A 20,304-nucleotide genomic window follows, 5' to 3' on the forward strand; every position below is an offset into this window, starting at 1 on the left:
CTTTTGCATCCCAGTCCCCTATAATGAAAAGGACATCTTTTTTGGGTGTTAGTTCTAAAAGGTCTTGTAGGTCTTCATAGAATCGTTCAACTTCAGCTTCTTCAGCATCACTGGTCAGGGCATAGACTTGGATTACTGTGCTATTAAATGCTTTGCCTTGGAAACGAACAGAGATCATTCTGTCGTTTTTGAGATTGCATCCAAGTACTGCATTTCAGAGTCTTTTGTTGACCATGATGGCTACTCCATTTCTTCCAAGGGACTCTTGCCCACAGTAGTAGATATAATGGTCATCTGAGTTAAATTCACCCATTCCAGTCCATTTCAGTTCACTGATTCCTAACATGTTGATGTTCACTCTTGCCATCTCCTGTTTGACCACTTCCAATTTGCCTGGATTCATGGACCTAACATTCCAAGTTCCTATGCAGTATTGCTCTTTACAGCATCGGACCTTGCTTCCATCACCAGTCACATCCACAACTGGGTGTTGCTTTTGCTTTGGCTCTGTCTCTTCATTCTTTCTGGAGTTATTTCTCCACTGATCTTCAGTAGCATATTGGGCACCTACTGACCTGGGGAGTTCCTCGTTCAGTATCCTATCATTTTACCTTTTCATACTGTTCATGGGGTTCTCAAGGCAAGAATACTGAAGTGGTTTGCCATTCCCTTCTCCAGTGGACCATATTTTGTCAGAACTCTCCACCATGACCCGTCTGTCTTGGGTGGCCCTACATGGCATGGCTCATAGTTTCATTGAGTTCGATAAGGCTGTAGTCCATGTGATCAGATTGGTTAGTTTTCTGTGATTGTGATTTTCAGTCTGTCTGCCCTCTGCTGGAGAAGGATAAGAGACTTATGGAAGATTCCTGATGAGAGGGATTGGCTGTGGGGAAAACTCTGTCTTACTCTTATGGGCAAGGCCATGCTCAGTCAATCTTTAATCCAGTTTTCTGTTGATGGGTGGCGCTGTGTTCCTGCTATTTACCTTGGGCCAAACTATGCTGCCCAAACTCACTCCAGTATCACACAACTGCTGCTTTGCTCCAGCAGAGCTCTAACTAGAGGACAGAAAAATTCTTACTTCAGTTTGTATTTTGAACACTAAATAAAATCTCTAGTTTTCTTAAACCTCATCAACAGTACTTTGCTTAGAGAGATCAAGTAACTTGACTGTAATTGGCAGAACTGAGTTTCAGATTGAAATTTCCTTTTTTTGCAGAGGGACAAGCCTTTGAGAAAAAAGGAAGCAATCCTCCTCTAAGGGACCAGTTCAGAATAATTTGTTTTATATTAATGTTGGAACTTAAATTCTCTTTTAAGGCACATCAAAGATGTAGCTTATTGGTTATTATATTTACGTATCTAACACACTGCAAAGAAACTGTTTTACTGTAAGGGTTATAATGTAGCATAATCTGAGGTTTATTGGAATTAAGTGTAACCAGGTGCTCCAAGTAAGTTTTTTGACAGCTAACAGTTATTTTTACTAAATAAACTTGGTTATTAGGCTTCCTCGGTGGCTTGGTGGTAAGGAATCCACCTGCCAATGTAGGAGACACAGGTTCCATCTCTGATCTGGGGAGACCCACATGCCTCGGAGCAACTAAGCCCATGCAGCACAGCTGTTGAGCCTGTGCTCTAGAGCCCCAGAGCCACAACTACTGAGCCCACAAACCCTCGAGCCCGTGCTCCGCAACAAGAGAAGCCACTGCAATGAGAAGTCCGACCACCACAACTAGAGAGGAGTCCTTGCTCTCTGCATTTAGAGAAAAAAAACCCTCGCAGCAATGAAGACCCAGCACAGCCAAAAATAAATAAATCAGTTAATTAAAAACACTTGGATATCAAGAAATCATCTTATTAAAAGCCTTTATTGAAAGCCTACTAAATACAAGGTACCCTGGTGGCTCAGACGGTAAAGAATCCACCTGCAATGCGGGAGACCTGGGTCCGATCCCTGGGTTGGGAAGATCCCCTGGAGAAGGGAATGGCTACCCACTCCAGTATTCCTGCCTGGAGAATTCCATGGACAGAGGAGACTGGCGGGCTACAGTCCACGGGGTCACAAAGAGTCAGATACGACTGAGCAGCTTTCACTTTTCCACCTTTCATGGAAAGCCTACTAAATACCAGGTACCCTACTAGGCCTACATACCTGACATAAATTACCTCTGATCTTTGAGACAGGAGAACTTGACTTGGATCCACACCATAGGTTGCCTCCCCCAGCTTTGCCTCCCCCAGCTCTAATCCTTATAACAATCTGCCCATGTTATGGACAAAGAAACTGAAACTTGGAGAAGTTAAGAAAATTCCCCAAGGTTCCGTAGTCCCAGAATGGCAGACTGGAATTCTTTCCTGGGTCCTTGACTCCAAATGCCCCTCTATTCCTAGCTTTCTTTTTTCAACATAATTTTTCATTGAAGTTTTTCCCCAAGAATCATTATTTTTAAAATGTGTATTGTTTCATTGGAAATAGCTTCATTGCTTTTAAAGAGTCTACACTTCCTAATTGATTTCCTTTTTCTGGTACATGGAAACATACATACTATTTATATAAGCTACCTTTCTGATAACAATATGCTGCTGTTAGCTTTCTGTGTTGATATATAAAGAGCTAACTTGTGTGCATGTGCTCAGTCATGTCCGACTCTTTGCAACCCCAAGATCTATAGCCCGCTGGACTCGTTTACCGGATTCTCTAGGCAAGAATATTAGAGTGGGTAGCCATGCCCTACTCCAGGGATCGAAGCCCGGTGTCCTGCATTGCAGGTAGAGTCTTGACCGTCTGAGCCACCAGGGAAACCCAAAGAGCTACCTTACTCTTACTTTTTCTTACCTTACTCTTTCTTTATTTTTATTTTTGGCCACACTGTGTGGCATGTGGGTTCATCGTCCCCAGACCAGGAATCCTACCCATACCCCCTACAGTGGAAACTCAGAGTCTTAATGGCTGGCCTGCCAGGGAAGTCTCACATTATTCTTTTTAATGTTAGCCTAATGATCCTTGGATGTAATTTTCTCTGTTGATGGGCATTTAGATCTCAAGTCTTTCGTTATTGCAATAAATGCATATTTTGTGTGCAGGTATACATATGCATATATACATTATGTGTTTATATATTCACATGTATATATGTAAGTGTGTGTGTATCTTTGCTGGCCTTTCCAACCATCTCATTTTTTTCTTTTCCCTTGTTTTTATTTTTTTCTTAATTTATTTTTAATTGAACGATAATTACAAATTTGTGTTGTTTTCTGCTGTACATCAACATGCATCAGCCATAGTTGTACATATGGCCCCTCCCTCTGGAGCCTCCCTCCCACCTCCCACCCCATCCCCGCACTCTAGGTTGTCACGGAGGCCTGGTTTGAGTTCTCTGTGTCACATAACAAATTCCTACTATCTATCTTATGTATGTTATGGTATATGTTTTCATGCTGCTTTCTCCATTCGTCACAGCGTCTCCTTCTTACCCGCTCCTCTGTGTCCATAAGTCTGTTCTCTATGTTTGCATCTCCGTTGCTGCCCTGAAAATAGGTTCATCAGTACCATCTTTCCAGATTCCATATGTATGTGTTAATATATGATATTTGTTTTTCTCTTTCTGACTTACTTCGTTCTGTATAATAGGCCCTATGTTCATCCACCACGTTAGCACTCATTCAAATGCATTCCTTTTTATGGCTGAGTAATATTCCATGTGCACAGGTACTACAGCTTCTTTATCCATTCATCTACTGATGGACATCTAGGATGCTTCCCTGTCCTAGCTGTTGTAAATAATGCTGCAGTTAACATTCAACCATATTATTATAATTATTTTTTGAAACAAATTATTGAATCAAAAAGTAGAAACTTACTTTTGATTGATTTATTATATTACCCTCCTGAAGGATTGTTTTAATTTATCCTCCCACTGGCAGGGTATAAAGTGTCCATTCCTCTCACTTTTGCCAACTTTGATTATTCAGTTCAGTTCAGTTCAGTCACTCAGTCATGTCCGAGTCTTTGCAACCCCACAAACCGCATCACGCCAGGCCTCCCTGTCCATCACCAACTCCCAGAGTTTACCCAAACTCATGTCCATTGCGTCGGTGATGCCATCCAACCATCTCATCCTTTGTCGTCCCCTTCTCCTCCCACCCTCAGTCTTTCCCAGCATCAGGGTCTTTTCAAATGAGTCAGCTCTTTGCATGAGGTGGCCAAAGTATTGGAGTTTCAGCTTCAACATCAGTCCTTCCAATGAACACCCAGGACTGATCTCCTTTAGGATGGACTGGTTGGATCTCCTTGCAGTCCAAGGGACTCTCAAGAGTCTTCTCCAACACAACAGTTCAAAAGCATCAATTCTTCTCCACTCAGCTTTCTTTATAATCCAACTCTCACATCCATACATGACTACTGGAAAAACCATACCCCTGACTAGATGGACCTTTGCTGGCAGAGTAATATCTCTGCTTTTTAATATGCTGTCTAGAAAATACCCTGATGCTGGGAAAGATTGAGGGCAGGAGGAGAAGGGGACGACAGAAGATGAGATGGCTGGATGGCATCACCAACTCAATGGACATGGGTTTGGGTGGACTCCGGGAGTTGGTGATGGACAGGGAGGCCTGGCGTGCTGCAGTTCATGGGGTCGCAGAGTCAGACATGACTGAGTGACTGAACTGAACTGAACTAGGTTGGTCATAACTTTTCTTCCAAGGAGTAAGCGTCTTTTAATTTCATGGCTGCAATCACCATCTGCAGTGATTTTGGAGCCCCAAAAAATTAAGTCAGCCACTGTTTCCATTGTTTCCCCATCCATTTGCCATGAAGTGATGGGACCAGATGCAATGATCTTAGTTTTCTGAATGTTGAGCTTTAAGCTAACTTTTTCACTTTCCTCTTTCACTTTCATCAAGAGGCTCTTTAGTTCTTCTTCACTTTCTGCCATAAGGGTGGTGTCATCTGCATATCTGAGGTTATTGGTATTTCTCCAGGCAATCTTGATTCGAGCTTGTGCTTCCTCCAGCCCAGTGTTTCTCATGATGTACTCTGCATATAAGTTAAATAAGCAGGGTGACAACATACAGCCTTGACATACTCCTTTTCCTATTTGGAATCAGTCTGTTGTTCCATGTCCAGTTCTAACTGTTGCTTCCTGACCTGCATACAGGTTTCTCAAGAGGCAGGTCAGGTGGTCTGGTATTCCCATCTCTTGAAGAATTTTCCACAGTTTATTGTGATCCACACAGTCAAAGGTTTTGGCATAGTCAATAAAACAGAAGTAGATGTTTTTCTGGAACTCTTTTGTTTTTTCCATGAGCCAGAGCTCTTAATCTTGGCCATTATGATAGGAAAAGACTATGTTATCTATGTTATCATATATTTTTAATTATTAGAAAGGCTCACAGTCATCTTTTCATGTTTAATAACTCCTATTATCTTCTCTGTTTCACTCTGGTTATACAGATCAGACTGCCTTGTACAAATGCTTAGAAAAATAAGATTAAGGAAGTTCCCTTATGTTCCTGGGTTGTTGAGTGATTTTTTTTCATGAAAGAGAGTTAGATTTTGTTAAATCCTTTTCTATGCATATTGAGATGATCATGTGGGCTTATCCTTCATTCTATTAATATGGCATATTACATTAACTTATTGCTATGTTTGATTTGATGGTATTTTGTTGAGTATATTTGCATCTGTATTCAGAAGAGATATTGGTAGTAGTTTTCTAGTGATATCTTTCTCTGGCTTTAGTAACAGAGTTATTCTGGCCTCATAGAATGAGTTGAGAAGAGTTCTCTCCTATTCTGTCTTTGGAAAGACTTTGAGAAGGACTGATGTTAATTCTTTAAACTCCAGTAGAGTTCATCATGAAGCCCTCTAGTGCTGGTCTTTGCTGGGAATTTTTTGATTACTTTTGTTAAATCTTTTGTTAAAGATCTTTTGTTAACATGCTACTCATGTTTTCTATTCCTTCTTGTGTTAGTTTTGGTGCTTTGTGTGTTCCTGGGAATTTGTACATTTAATCTAGCTTATCTAATCTTGACATATAGTTATTCATCATATTTTCATAGTCCCTTTTATTTCTGTTAAGATTAGTAGTAGTGAACTCAGTAATGAACTCAGTTTTATTCTTGATTTCAATGGTTTCTCTATCTCTTTTTTTCTTGGTTCGCACAAGGTTTGTCAGTTTTGTTTATCTTTTCAAAGAGCCAGCTTTCGGTTTTATTGACTCTATTGTTATCTGTTCTCTCATTTATGTCTGCTTTAATCTTTATTATTTCCTTTACTTTGCTTGCTTTAGAGTCAGTTCTTTTCTCTGGATTCTTCAGTTGGGAAGTTAGGTTATTGATTTGAGGTGTTTTTTTTTTTTAATTTTTGGCTGCACCTCATGGCTTGTGAGATCATAGTTCCTTGACCAGGGATAGAACCCAGGCCTCTGGCAGTAGAAGCACTGAGTCCCAACCCCTGGATCACCAGGGAAGTCCTTTCTTGCTGATCTTCTGTCTAGTTGTTCAATCCATTGTTGAAAGTAGGATTAATGTCTCCAGCTCTTATTTTTAAACTGTCCATATCTCTCTTCAATTATGTCACTTTTTGCTTCATATATTTTGGGGCATTATTATTAGGTATATGAATACTTTTAAATTAAATGCGTTTGCCTTAAATATGTTTTTCTTTTCCATTAGTGATATAAACAATGCCACATAATCTGGATTTATTTGTCAAGAATAATTGGATGCTCTGATACATTGTTTTAAAATGTCTACTCTCCTATGTGTAATATACATAACAAAATTTATTTTCTCTAAAAATTTAGCTTTTGTGGGTTCCACAGAAAGATTGGGCTTCTCAGGTGGCACTAGTGGTAAAGAACCCGCCTGCCAATGCAGGAGACAGAAGAGACTCAGGTTCAATCCATGGGTCAGGAAGATCCCCTGGAGGAGGGAACGGCAACCCATTCCAGTATTCTTGCCTGGAGAATTCCATGGCCAGAGGAACCTGGCAGGCTACAGTCCATAGGGTTGGAAAGAGTCAGACATGACTGAAGTGACTTAGCACACGCAGAAAAATTATTAGTTTTTCATTGGCTAGTACCAATTGTTATATAAGTTATATAACAATTATATATAACAACTTATATAGGTTGTTATATAAGAAGGTGACAAGTAACATTTGTATAATATAACTCTATAAGTATTTATATGTACATTTTCCATTTAACCATCATATTATCTGTGGAGTGCAGAAGACAACTTATATTCCTTTGGTGACATCATGCTGGTAACTTGAAATTGACTATGTTGGGAGTATTCATATCATAGAATCTGAAAATGCTACAAAACTGATAACTCTGTCCCTTGGAGAGTCAGTTGGTACCACTGCACTATCTCCTTTTTTCCAATTAAGTACAAAACCAAACAATTTTGAAGAGTAGAGATGTCATCCCCCAAATTACTCAGCTACCTAAGTGGTGAAATTAGATAACCACTCAGGTAGTTCTTCTACCTGAAAATACTTTCTCCCTAAGTATTCTTAAGATCCCACTTGCATTCGTCTTCTCCATCCCAACAGATAGGCCTGAAGTGTTTTTGAATAGTTTCAGAAAAATCCATTATCTATATTTATTTAATAGGATTTGCAACTCTTGTTAACATTAGACTGTTGAGGAAAAAGTATTTCCATATACTGACATTTTAATGATTTAGGTTTGATTTTGCCAAGAAACTGAATTTTTTCTGGAAGGCTTTTCTTACAGTCTTTTTAATATCATGCTATTAGACAATCTTTAAATTCAGTGAAAATTCTTCTGGCAGAGGTTAAGACCTTAGGTAAAGAGATCAAGTAACTAAGAGGTTCAGTCAGTCCAACATCACTGGATTGGTAGGTTAGCAAGGCCACAGTGTGAATGAAGACGTGCTGTCCCGTTTACACAGGTGTTTGTGGGATTTGATGGAGCTTGTGGATACAGAAGCCTGGTAGCAATATGCTTGGATTTCCCTCTGAACACTTTTCAAGGCATAAACATCCTTCAGTTTCTAGAATCCCCCTGCTTGGCACTGTTTACCTGCTAATCCCACAGGCTAAAGGACTGCTTAGTCTTCTTTAAGTTCTCATTGCTTTTCATTGGTGCCTCTATTGGGCCAAAATCCATCACTTTCATATTACATTTCCTCTGCATTTCATATGTAATATTGTTGCACCAGGGTCCTGGGGTAAACCCAGGATTCTAAAAAATGACCTATTCTAAGAATGAACTTCCTGGTGGCTCAGTGGTAAAGAATCCACCTGCCAGTGCAGGAGACGCGAGTTCCATTCCTGGGTTGAGAAGGTCCCCAGAGAAGGAAACGGCAGCCCACTCCAGTACTGTCGCCTGGGAAATCCCAGGGACAGAGGAGCCTGGCAGGCTACAGTCCATGGGGTCACAAGAGTCTGGACACGACTGAGCGACTAAACAACAACACAATGCTGAGAATGAGAGATTATATCACGTGTGATTTAAGTTCTGTTTTCCTTCATGTATCCAGTTATCATGCTCACTTTTTTTTTTTTTTTTTTTTTTTTTGGCTATGCTGGGTCTTTGTCGCTATATGAGGGCTTCTCTTGTTGCAGAGCACTGGCCCTAGAGCTCAGCAGTCTGCTTGTGGTGTGCTGGCTGGGTTACTCAGAGGCATTTGAGATCTTAACTCCCCTACCAGGGATCGAACTCACCTCCCCTGCATTGGAAGGTGGATTCTTAACCACTGGACTGTCAGGGAAGTCCCCTCATGTTCACTTTTAAGTACATGCTACACTTTCCAGTTGTCCCAGTCTTACTTTGGTGCATCTTCTTCTTTCTGAATGAACTATTCTGTATTTGTTCCTAAAGAATCTCATTCAATTTGTTCAATTTTGTCCCACTTAACCAGTCACACACATTTAAAATCTGCCCCCAAAATGTTAGCCACCCAGATTGACGACATTTGCCAATTTAGTGAGTAAATTTGATTATGCATCTTTTCTTTTTCTAAGTCATTAATAAGATGTTAAAAACTCAGGACCAACTCTGCTGCAACTCCAGCCTAAGTACCCTTATTTCAACACCCAGATAACAAAGGTCACTTTTTAGGGACTACATGGTACTCAGTAGTACATATGCCAGGATGATTACACAGTAAAGATGTAACATGAACTAAGTAACAAAGCTGAAAATTAAAACAAGACTTAATAAAGATTCCATATGGAGATCAAGGACTTAGAGCTGGGCATAGTCCTATGTTTTAATTTTTCTGATTCTTCAGAAATGGTTCACTGAACTGTCTTAATAGAATAATACAACATATTATGGAATCTGACTTCTTTCCTAAGACTTCTAGAAATTTAAAAATGAAATTTATCAGTCCTAATCTAGTGAAATTAATTTGAGTCCTAGTTATTCCTATAGTTCTTATTTGCAAAATAAGGACTCTAGTATCTCCCCTTTGTAGAGTTGTTGGAAAACTTTAGTGAGATGATCTGGGTAGAATGTTTAACATAGTATGCAGTACATGATAAGCACTGTCTTGCTGTTTGCTGAACCCAGGGTAGGCAAGGTGTGAGCTAGGAAGCTGGAAGAAGATGCGAGGAGCCTTAGGAACTACAGACATGCTTTATTCGCTGATGGCTGATGCAGCCGCAAGGGCTGTTCAGGTGGTACTTATATAGATATACAGAACAACGATGGCATGTAGCCAAGTGAGTACATCATGATGTGTGTGTGCAGTGCTATAAATAATCTCAGCTGTTCCATAGTCATGCAGAGTCATTGTTTACAGGATGTGGGGTGTGAGCAAGAGGATTGCGAGGGGCAGGGGGCAGGGGGCAAGAGAGACTGACCATTGCCATCTTGGCTAATTGCTATTCCCTTATAAGCGCTAAATAAGTGGCTTTATTTTGTTATTATTATTGCTAAAATAGATACCATTTTTGAGCACCTGTGTTGGGCTGGATGCTAACTATAAGTCAGTTATGTAATGGTTTGTATGGTAACTTAACATACTCGTTTAGCACCAAACCAAAGCTGAAGGCTCAGTGAAATGTTTTGGTTCTGAAGACTACTTCTGTTTCAGTTTGGGACCCACCCTGGAACCTGAGGAAGTGGTAAACAAGCTGATAGATGGGATCCTGACTGAGCAGAAAATGATCTTTGTTCCATCTTCTCTCAACTTTTTGTCATTGATGGAAAAGTAAGTGACAGTGATGTTTGTCCCCATGATAAATTTTTCTATTACATGTTTTCACTTGGATTTAAAGCCAGGAATTTGATACAGTACAATTACATGGATTAAGTTAATAAAAACAATAGTTAAGCTTAAGGAAGCCATCCATTTTTAAAACCACATTTGTTAATCACTCAAGCAAAATTGGAATGGGCTTCCCTGATAGCTCAGTTGGTAAAGAATCCACCTGCAATGCAGGAGACCCCAGTTCGTTTCCTGGGTCAGGAAGATCCACTGAGAAGGGATAGGCTACCCACTCCCTTATTCTTAGGCTTCCCTTGTGGCTCAGCTGGTAAAGAATCCATTTGTAATGCGGGAGACCTGGGTTCGATCCCTGGGTTGGGAAGATCCCCTGGAGAAGGGAAAGGCTACCCACTACAGTATTCTGGCCTGGAGAATTCCACGGACTGCATAGTCCATGGAGTCACAAAGAGTCGGATCCATGGAGTCACAAAGAGTCGGACACAACTGAGCAACTTTGACTTTCAAGATTGGAATAGCAATTAGTTAATTGCAATAGCAATTAGGCAACTAATTTCTATAAGTTTTTAAAAAATATTTTTTTAAAGAAAGAAGTTTGTATATTTCTGGAAGTCCTATCATAAATGAATGCATATGAAGGAGGGTAATTTTTAAGCATTATTACATAATGGAATTATGTGACATTGATATTCGAGGAGATAATAGTCAAGTTTTAGACATTCATTTTAAATATACAACAGATAATCACTAAGCTCTTACTTTGTGCAAAATTATACTGAAGCATATTGCTAAGTAATCTTTTATACTGAAGGAATTGCTAAATTATCTTTTATAATTTTACAGACCCTTGAGACTTGCTATTTCAGATCTGGCCCATGGACCAGCAGCCTCAGCATCACCTGGGTGTTTGTTTGCAATACAGAATCTCCTGATTCCCCAAATCAGAATTTTCATTTTAGTAAGACCCATAGGTGATCTGTATGCATATTCAAATATGAGAAGCATTTCTTTGGAGCAGTAGCTTTCAACTTTGGTGCCATTGGAATTCACCTGGGACTTTTAAAAAAAATGCCAACACCTGACGCCTGCTCCCAAGATTCTGATCTAAATGGTCTGTAGTGTGGCCTGGTCTCTGAGAGATACAGCCTTCCAGCGATTCCAATGTACAGCCAAGATTGGAAACTGCTGGTTTAAAGAATGTCTCATAACACATTACACCATTACTTTTCTGGAAGGCTATGTGCCGATGAGGCTGGTTAAGGGGAAACAGAAGAGATGACTTAGGTCAGGGGGGAAAAAAAGCCTCTTGCCGCTTGTCCCTAGAGTTAGGCTTCCGTGACATAGATCACTTGGGAAGTCAGTTTAAAAAATAGATACCTGGATCTTACCTCTAGAGATTTTAATATAAGGTGTTTGAGTTGTGATCCAGACATCTCTTATTTCAACAGGCAGTTGTTGCAGGCATTTGATTCAAAGATCATATACTGAGAGTTACTGACAGAGAATCAAAAAAAAAAACAAGAGATCAAAAGCACAAGTGGCTTGTGTCAGGCTTTTTAAGCCCCTTCTGCTGGGAACTATGGTTGAAACTACCTTAAAGTTTAGGTAGTAAAGCTTCAGGGTCTTCTTGGTGAATAAATGAGTTACAACCTGTGAAGTGTTTCACATTACACTTGTATCATATAAGTGCTCAGTGATCAGTCCTTTAGAATATAACTCTCTGAGAGAAGGAATTTTGCCTGGTTTTCATCACTGTATCCTCACACTTTGAAGAGTTAATGGACACGTTTGTTGTTGTTGTTGTTTAACCACTAAGTCATGTCCGACTCTTTCGAGACCCCATGGACTGTAGCCCTCCAGGCTCCTCTGTCCATGGAATTTCCCAGGCAAAAATACTGGAGTGGGTTGTCGTTTCCTACTCCAAGGATCTTCCCAACCCAGAGATCGATCTCGAGTCTCCTGTGTCTCTGCATTGGCAGACGGATCCTTGACCACTGAGCCACCAGAATTAGCTAGACAGGTTGTCATATAGGAGGCACCAAAATGTCTGTTTGTTGATTAAATAAAGATTACCTAGACCCTCAGCATAGAGATTCACAGTTTGTGTTCTAGAGTTAGATGAAGCTGTGTTTTTATAACTTGCTCGCTGCATGAACATAGATGAGTTATCTAACTTTTTTGAAGCTCAGTTTCTTCATCTGTCATATGGAAACAGCAAGACTTTGCAGGGCTGTGAGGAATAAACAGAATAATGCATTTAAAATATCTAGTATACGATAAAAATACATATTTATATATTGATGCTACTATCATTGTAATTATCACTACTATTAATATTACCCTGATTTTCCTCTGAAATGTGAATGTTTGGCGCTCAGTTTCAAACCTTATTTTAATTCCATCTAAGCAGATGTCTGTATATAGTTACACTGACTTACATACTCTGTTTAGTTTCTCTCAGGCTCATTGGAATGTGACAAGTTCCTCAGTATTCTTAAGTGTAGGGTAGGGAGAAAAAAATTAAACCTACTATGTGTCCATCACTGTTTACAGCATTTTATATATTTTTTAATTTATTCATTTTTAATTGGAGGATAATTGCTTGACAGTACTGTGTTGGTTTCTGCCCTACACCAACATGAGCCAGCGTTTTATGTTAACACATCGATTCTTTACAAGAACACTGTGGCATAGGTGCTAATTCCTTCATTTACGTGGAAGGAATTTAAGCTCTTCTGTTAAAGAACTTGTTCAGTACTATGTTCAAAACCAAGTATATTGTCTGCATTTCTTTTAGCAATTCTGCTTCGTTGGTATCGTAATGGAACATTTTAATAGTTTCTGAATTACAAAGTAGAAAATTAGTTCCTATTCTTACTTCCTTTCCAGTGTCAGGTTTCTTTTTTAAGAGCCTTTAGCATCTGAACTCTGCATATAAGTTAAATAGGCAGGGTGACAATAGCAGCCTTGACGTACTCCTTTTCCTATTTGGAACCAGTCTGCCACAGTTTATTGTGATCCACACAGTCAAAGGCTTTGGCATAGTCCATAAAGCAGAAATAGATGTTTTTCTGGAACTCTCTTGCTTTTTCCATGATCCAGCGGATGTTGGCAATTTGATCTCTGGTTCCTCTGCCTTTTCTAAAACCAGCTTGAACATCTGGAAGTTCACGGTTCACGTATTGCTGAAGCCTAGCTTGGAGAATTTTGAGCATTACTTTACTAGCGTGTGAGATGAGTGCAATTATACGGTAGTTTGAGCATTCTTTGGCATTGCCTTTCTTTGGGATTGGAATGAAAACTGACCTTTTCCAGTCCTGTGGCCACTGCTGCCTTTTCCAAATTTGGTGACATATTGAGTGCAGCACTTTCACAGCATCATCTTCCAGGATTTGACATAGCTCAACTGGAATTCCATCACCTCCCCTAGCTTTGTTCGTAGTGATGCTTTCTAAGGCCCACTTGACTTCACATTCCAGGATGTCTGGCTCTAGGTCAGTGATCACACCATCGTGATTATCTGGGTCATGAAGATCTTTTTTGTACAGTTCTTCTGTGTATTCTTGCCACCTCTTCTTAATATCTTCTGCTTCTGTTAGGTTCATACCATTTCTGTCCTTTATCGAGCCCATCTTTGCATGAAATGTTCCTTTGGTATCTCTGATTTTCTTGAAGAGATCCCTAGTCTTTCCCATTCTGTTGTTTTCCTCTATTTCTTTGCATTGATCACTGAGGAAGGCTTTCTTATCTCTTCTTGCTATTCTTTGGAACTCTGGATTCAGATGCTTATATCTTTCCTTTTCTCCTGTGCTTTTTGCTTCTCTTTTTTCACAGCTATTTGTAAGGCCTCCCCAGACAGCCATTTTGCTTTTTTGCATTTCTTTTCCATGGGGATGGTCTTGATCCCTGTCTCCTGTACAATGTCACGAACCTCTGTCCATAGTTCATCAGGCACTGTATCAGATCTAGTCCCTGAAATCTATTTCTCACTTCTACTGTATAATCGTAAGGGATTTGATGTAGGTCATACCTGAATGGTCTAGTGGTTTTCCCTACTTTCTTCAATTTAAGTCTAAATTTGGCAATAAGGAGTTCATGATCTGAGCCACAGTCAGCCCCTGGTCTTGTTTTTGCTGACTGTATAGAGCTTCTCTATCTTTGGCTGCAAAGAATATAATCAATCTGATTTTGGTGTTGACCATCTGGTGATGTCCATGTATAGAGTCTTCTCTTGTGCTGTTGGAAGAGGATGTTTGCTATAACTTGGCAAAACTCTATTAGCCTTTGCCCTGCTTCATTCCCTATTCCAAGGCCAAATTTCCCTGTTACCCCAGGTGTTTCTTGACTTCCTACTTTTGCATTCCGACTCTCTGCGACCCTATGAACTGCAGCACACCAGGCCTCCCTGTCCATCACCAACTCCCGGAGTTCACTCAAACTCATGTCCATCGAGTCGGTGATGCCATCCAGCCATCTCATCCTCTGTCATCCCCTTCTCCTCCTGACCTCAATCCCTCCCAGCATCAGTCTTTTCCAATGAGTCAACTCTTCGCATGAGGTGGCCAAAGTACTGGAATTTCAGCTTTAGCATCAGTCCTTCCAAAAAACACCCAGGACTGATCTCCTTTAGAATGGACTGGTTGGATCTCCTTGCAGTCCAAGGGACTCTCAAGAGTCTTCTCCAACACCACACTTCAAAAGCATCAATTCCTCGGTGCTCAGCTTTCTTCACAGTCCAACTCTCACATCCATACATGACTACTGGGAAAACCAGAACCTTCACTAGACGTACCTTTTTTGGCAAAGTAATGTCTCTGTTTTTGAATATGCTATTTAGATTGGTCACACTTTCCTTCCAAGGAGTAAGCATCTTTTAATTTCATGGCTGCAATCACCATCTGCAGTGATTTTGGAGCCCCCCAAAAAATGACACTGTTTTCCCATCTACTTCCCATGAAGTGATGGGACCAGATACCATGATCTTCGTTTTCTGAATGTTGAGCTTTAAGCCAACTTTGTCACTCTCCTCTTTCACTTTCATCAAGAGGCTTTTTAGTTTCTCTTCACTTTCTGCCATAAGGGTGGTGTCATCTACATATCTGAGGTTATTGATATTTCTCCCCGCAATCTTGATTCCAGCTCGTGCTTCTTCCAGGCTGTGTGACCGAACTGAACTGAACTGAGCATCTGAACTATTCAGTTCTATACACCTTGTCTTTTAGGTATTTTAAAAAATATTCAAGTATATTTATTTTGAAGGCTAAATCTTTCAAGTCACTCTTACCGTAAAGAAGTGAAACCTCTTCTCTTTCCCTTTTCAAAAGGAATTGGATTTCTTTGGAAAGAAAACATAAAAGTGACGCAGAGTAAATGTTCTTAATCTTACTTAACATGGGCATGATATATGATAAATATAAGTATTCTGTTCTTTTTTAAAAGTATTCTGTTTTTTTAAATATAAGTATTCTTAAAGATAATTTACAAATGCACTTAATATTAATTTCCTAATTATTTTTATGTATCTTTCTTTTAGGGTCCTTCCTGAGCGTTTCCAGGCAATTTTAAAGCGAAAGATTGATATTAGGTTTGATGCAGTTATTGGATATAAAATGAAAGGAAAATAAGTTCTTAAGTTTCTTAAAAACTGATTTACCAGGTTTAGGTTGATTTCATCTAATATTAGTGTGAATTTTAATGTTTTTAAAAGTATCTGCTTTTCCTAATTAACTTTTTTTTCTTCAATATCACCTTTTGAGGCTCTGGCAGGTCCTAATTTCATATAATATACAGAAATATATTAGGAACTGATTTTGTGGGGAAATGGAGAAAAAGAGAAGCATTTTAATAATAATTTCTAAGATTTTGTGACTCATTGAAGGCTTTGCAAGGTATGTAATGTGAATATTTAAGATATATTTTTATTTTTAAGTACATTCAACTTTTATATAATTCACATCCCCTTTTCTATTCTACATAAGAAACAGAAATTTCAAGCTTGCTAAATGTAATGAAGGACTGTATCTAGTGGCATTTCATAATGAATTTCATGTGATGTAAGAAATACTGCCCAAACATTTCATCCTACACCTTACTACTCTGTTTTCTGAGAAATACCTCATATTCCCATGTCAGACATTTCAGCACAGGGAAAATGGAGATAAATATGTGTTGCAAGTATAAAAGCATCATTGGGATTTGAGACAAAGAATTGGGAAAATGTATGCATAAGTGGCAGCAATAATAAATGAATTGAACTCAGCTTTTGGTGTTTCTGTCTGTTTATTTTGAGCAGAATACAGCTTAACCTTTGAATGAAAGGAAAATGGATTATGTAATCACAGAATTTTATTTATTTTTTTCTCTTTTTAGTATCTGGAAATTTGTTTAAGGAAAGTTGGAGTGGGTTGCCATTCCCTTCTCCACTAACACACACATACTATAGATTCTATTACATATAAAGACATTTCAACTGAGGTATCATTTCTACAATAAATTTCTCCTTCTTTCTCATCAACTACTTTAAATACAGAGAATCAAAACACAATTACTGTTAAACTATATTCTGTGTTTAACTGATATAAATACATATCTGAATAAAAAATGCCACTTTCCAAAAACATCATTATATTTGAATATTGTAACTTAAGGTCCTTTCCATACTTCATCTATACTACAATATCTATCAATTGGCAGAGTTTATATATTTAATGAGATCCTATCATGTTAACAGAGAAACACACTAGAAAGTGGAGAGTCTTCTAACTCATTTTGAAACAGATTTTTTATTCTTTTGATTACTTGTTCCAAGTTGCCAAGCAGCAATTTTCAGCAGACTAGGAGAAAGCCTTTACTGAAGTTTCAGTAAAAGAACTGAGGCCCAAAATGTACTAAGTTTCTGCTTTCATAATAAACATGCTTTGGCTTTTAATACAATTGTCTGAAATTAACCCTTGGATGAATTTTGGCATTGACCATTGTGAGAAATAAGTATTACTTGTCTCGTTTGTGGGGTACTTCTTGGATATTATGCTGACAGAATGGTAATCAGTCCCTTTTATTGAATGCTAGCTACATCCTAGGCACACTTTGCCATTTAATCCCCCAACAATCCTGTGTCATGGAGAAGGCAATGACACCCCACTCCAGTACTCTTGCCTGGAAAATCCCACGGACGGAGGAGCCTGGTAGGCTCCAGTCCATGGGGTCTCTAAGAGTTGGGCACGACTGAGAGACTTCACTTTCACCTTTCACTTTCATGCATTGGAGAAGGAAATGGCAACCCACTCCAGTATTCTTGCCTGGAGAATCCCAGGGACAGAGGAGCCTAGTGGGCTGCCGTCTATGGAGTTGCTCAGAGTCAGACACGACTGAAACGACTTAGCAGCAGCAGCAGCAATCCTGTGTCATAGGCAGTAGTGAGGAGGTTCCCAGAAGAACCTCAGAGGCTGGAAGGTGAAGGAATGCGGCAGGGGTTCTGAATGTCGTTCCCTGCGTATTTTTATTTGAAAAGCTTGCTTTGGTTCACCAATGTCCGGCAATTACTGCTGTGACTCTAAGTCTGAAGACTTTTCTCTGTTATTTGAATGAAGTTAGTCCTAACTCTGATGGCCTCCCTGGTGGCTTAGCGGTAAAGAACCCGCCTGCCAATGCAGGAGACGTAAGAGATGCAGATTCAGTCCCTGGGTCAGGAAGATCCCCTGGAAAAGGAAAGTTGGAGTGGGTTGCCATTTCCTTCTCCACTAACTAACAGTAACCCACTCCAGTATTCTTGCCTGAGAAATCCCACAGACAGAGGAGTCTAATGGGCGACAGTTCATGGGATCGCAGAGCCGGATATGACTGAAGCTACTAAAAGGCAGCAGCCCTAACTCTGAACTTACTCCTCAACAGTTTAATGGGAAAATCCATTTCAGCCATCAACCAAGGTACTTGTAAGGGTCATGCCAAAATCCAAAAGGCTTACTTTGTCTTGAGATGAAAGGGGAAAGACTCCTAATTGTCAACGTCATGGTACCCTGCGGTTGTAACTAGGAGCTTGATGACTGACAGCTCTCTCCTTTGCAGGGTGCAGAAATCCTGACTGTGCCATGGAACTCCCCTCCATGGACACCTTTCTCTGAGCTCTTGCTGTCATGCTGGACCCTGCCATGGGACAGATGGGACTCACCAGCCTCTCTCCTACTCCCTTTGAGAATATTCCCGTGCTTACTTCATAAACACTCTTCTTTCACTTCCCCCCAAAGCCTCAGGACCTCCTCAACAACAATTTGGCTGATGAGTAAATGGCTAATAAATATCTTACTCAGGGAAGGGGAGCAATTAAGAGCTTCCTCTGCCAGACTGGGTGATAGATTTGCATGTGCATGCATGCTGAGTCATGTCTGACATTGTGCAACCCCATGAACTGTAGCCTTCCAGGTTCCTCTGTCTGGAATTTTCTAGGCAAGAATACTGGAGTGGGTTGCCATGCCCTCCTCCAGGGGATCTTCCCAACCCAGGGATCAAATCCACATCTCTTCTGTGTTCTGCATTGGCAGATTCTTTACCATTAGCGCTGCCTGGAAAGCCCAGTCTTAATCTACATTGGAATCAAATCCTTCTCCCAAATAGATAGGAATTTCTACGTGATCTGAGAGCCAATCTGACCAATTTATTTTTCTTTTTCTTTCTTTGTTTTTGTTTCTTTGTCTAGGGATGACTAGGTCAACTTCAGAATTGGAGACATGTACCTTTTATAGGCATCCCTGTAATTACAGGCACCCTAGTATTGCAAAAAGAGCACTTGGTCATTCTAATTCAATCTAGCTAATTCTGGAACCTTGGTTTCTTCATCTGTAAAAGGATCAACTTAGATAACATAATTTCCTAGATTATCTCCAGTTCCAGTTAAACAGATCTTTAAAATTAAACATATGCAAAACCTAGCCTCCTCTTGACACTGTGTTCCCTAACAAAGAATGACACTTTTAACAAGTGTCCAAGCCCAAAACCTGGTGCTATATCTGCCTCCTTCCTTTCCCTCACCTTTATCTCTCTAAAATCCCCATCCCCCCAGCACTCACATTCAGTATCAATCACCATTCCCACATGTATATTTCCAGCCTGAATCTTCCCTCTGAACACCAGACAGACGTCCAAATGCCTTCTTGATCTCTCTGCCTGTATGGCCAATAAGCGTTTCAAGATACATTACCGACAGTAAGCTTTTCACGTGATCCCAAACCTGCTCCAAACCCCATTACTCATTAGTCCAGTTACTCAGGCCAAAAAGATTTGCATCATCCTTGACATCCATTAAAAAAAAAAAAAACTATGATTTGCTCTACCTTGAAAACGCATCCAGAATTCTGTCCCCTCTGAGCATCCCCACTGCTAATTTGCATATGTGCTCAGTCATGTCTGACCCTGATATATTATGGGATTTCCCAGGCAAGAATACTGACATGGGTTGCCATTTCCTCCTCCAGGAGACCTTCTTGACCCAGGGAATCATCAAACTCATGTCTCCTGCATTGCAGGCAGACTCTTTACCACTGAGTCACCGGGGAAGCACCACCCCCCGCCACTGCTGTCCCCTAACCCAAGTCACTGTCACCTCTTGTTCCCCTTTCTGCTTGTCTCAACACAGTAGCCAGACTGATTCTTTAAAATATGAGCTCCTGTCATGCGTCAGCTGTAAGTCTTTCATTAGCTTCTCATTTGAAACGTAAAGCTAAAGCCCTTTCTATGACCAACAAGGCCATCTGTCGTCCAGCCTTCTTACCTGATTCATCAGGGTTCTCCAGAGAAGCATAACCAGTAGGAAGTTTTATATATATATATATACACAAACTGGCAGAGAGAGGGTGGGAAGGGAGAGAATGGATTTCAAGGAATTGAGGAGTCGGCTCACATGGCTGTGGTAGCTATAAAATACGAAATTTGTAGGGGAAGCTGGCAGGCTGGAAACTCTTGAGAAGTTTTTTGTTTTGTTTTTAATTTTTATTAATTTATTTTATTTTTGGCTGCACTAAGTCTTTGTTTCTACCCAAGGGCTTTCTTTCTCTAGTTGCGGCGAGCAGGGACTACTCTCAAGTCGTGATGTTCGGG

At 40.0% G+C, this 20,304-nt stretch overlaps 1 protein-coding gene across 2 annotated transcripts in view; it reads left to right on the forward strand.

Moving 5' to 3' along the window:
* Positions 1–16,473, forward strand: part of HSD17B11 (hydroxysteroid 17-beta dehydrogenase 11) — a 47,501-nt gene extending 31,028 nt beyond the window's left edge. The window contains exons 6-7 of one of the 2 annotated variants that reach the window (XM_006055386.4): positions 10,084–10,200; positions 15,749–16,473. In XM_006055386.4, coding sequence (XP_006055448.1) covers positions 10,084–10,200; positions 15,749–15,839 — 208 coding nt within the window. In that variant the 3' untranslated portion in view covers positions 15,840–16,473. The remainder of the gene's footprint in view (positions 1–10,083; positions 10,201–15,748) is intronic. The other variant, XM_025289740.3, reaches the window with a different exon arrangement.
* Positions 16,474–20,304: the final 3,831 nt, after the last annotated feature.

Source organism: Bubalus bubalis, chromosome 7 (assembly GCF_019923935.1).
Source record: "Bubalus bubalis isolate 160015118507 breed Murrah chromosome 7, NDDB_SH_1, whole genome shotgun sequence".
NCBI classification, from domain to species: Eukaryota; Metazoa; Chordata; class Mammalia; order Artiodactyla; family Bovidae; genus Bubalus; species Bubalus bubalis.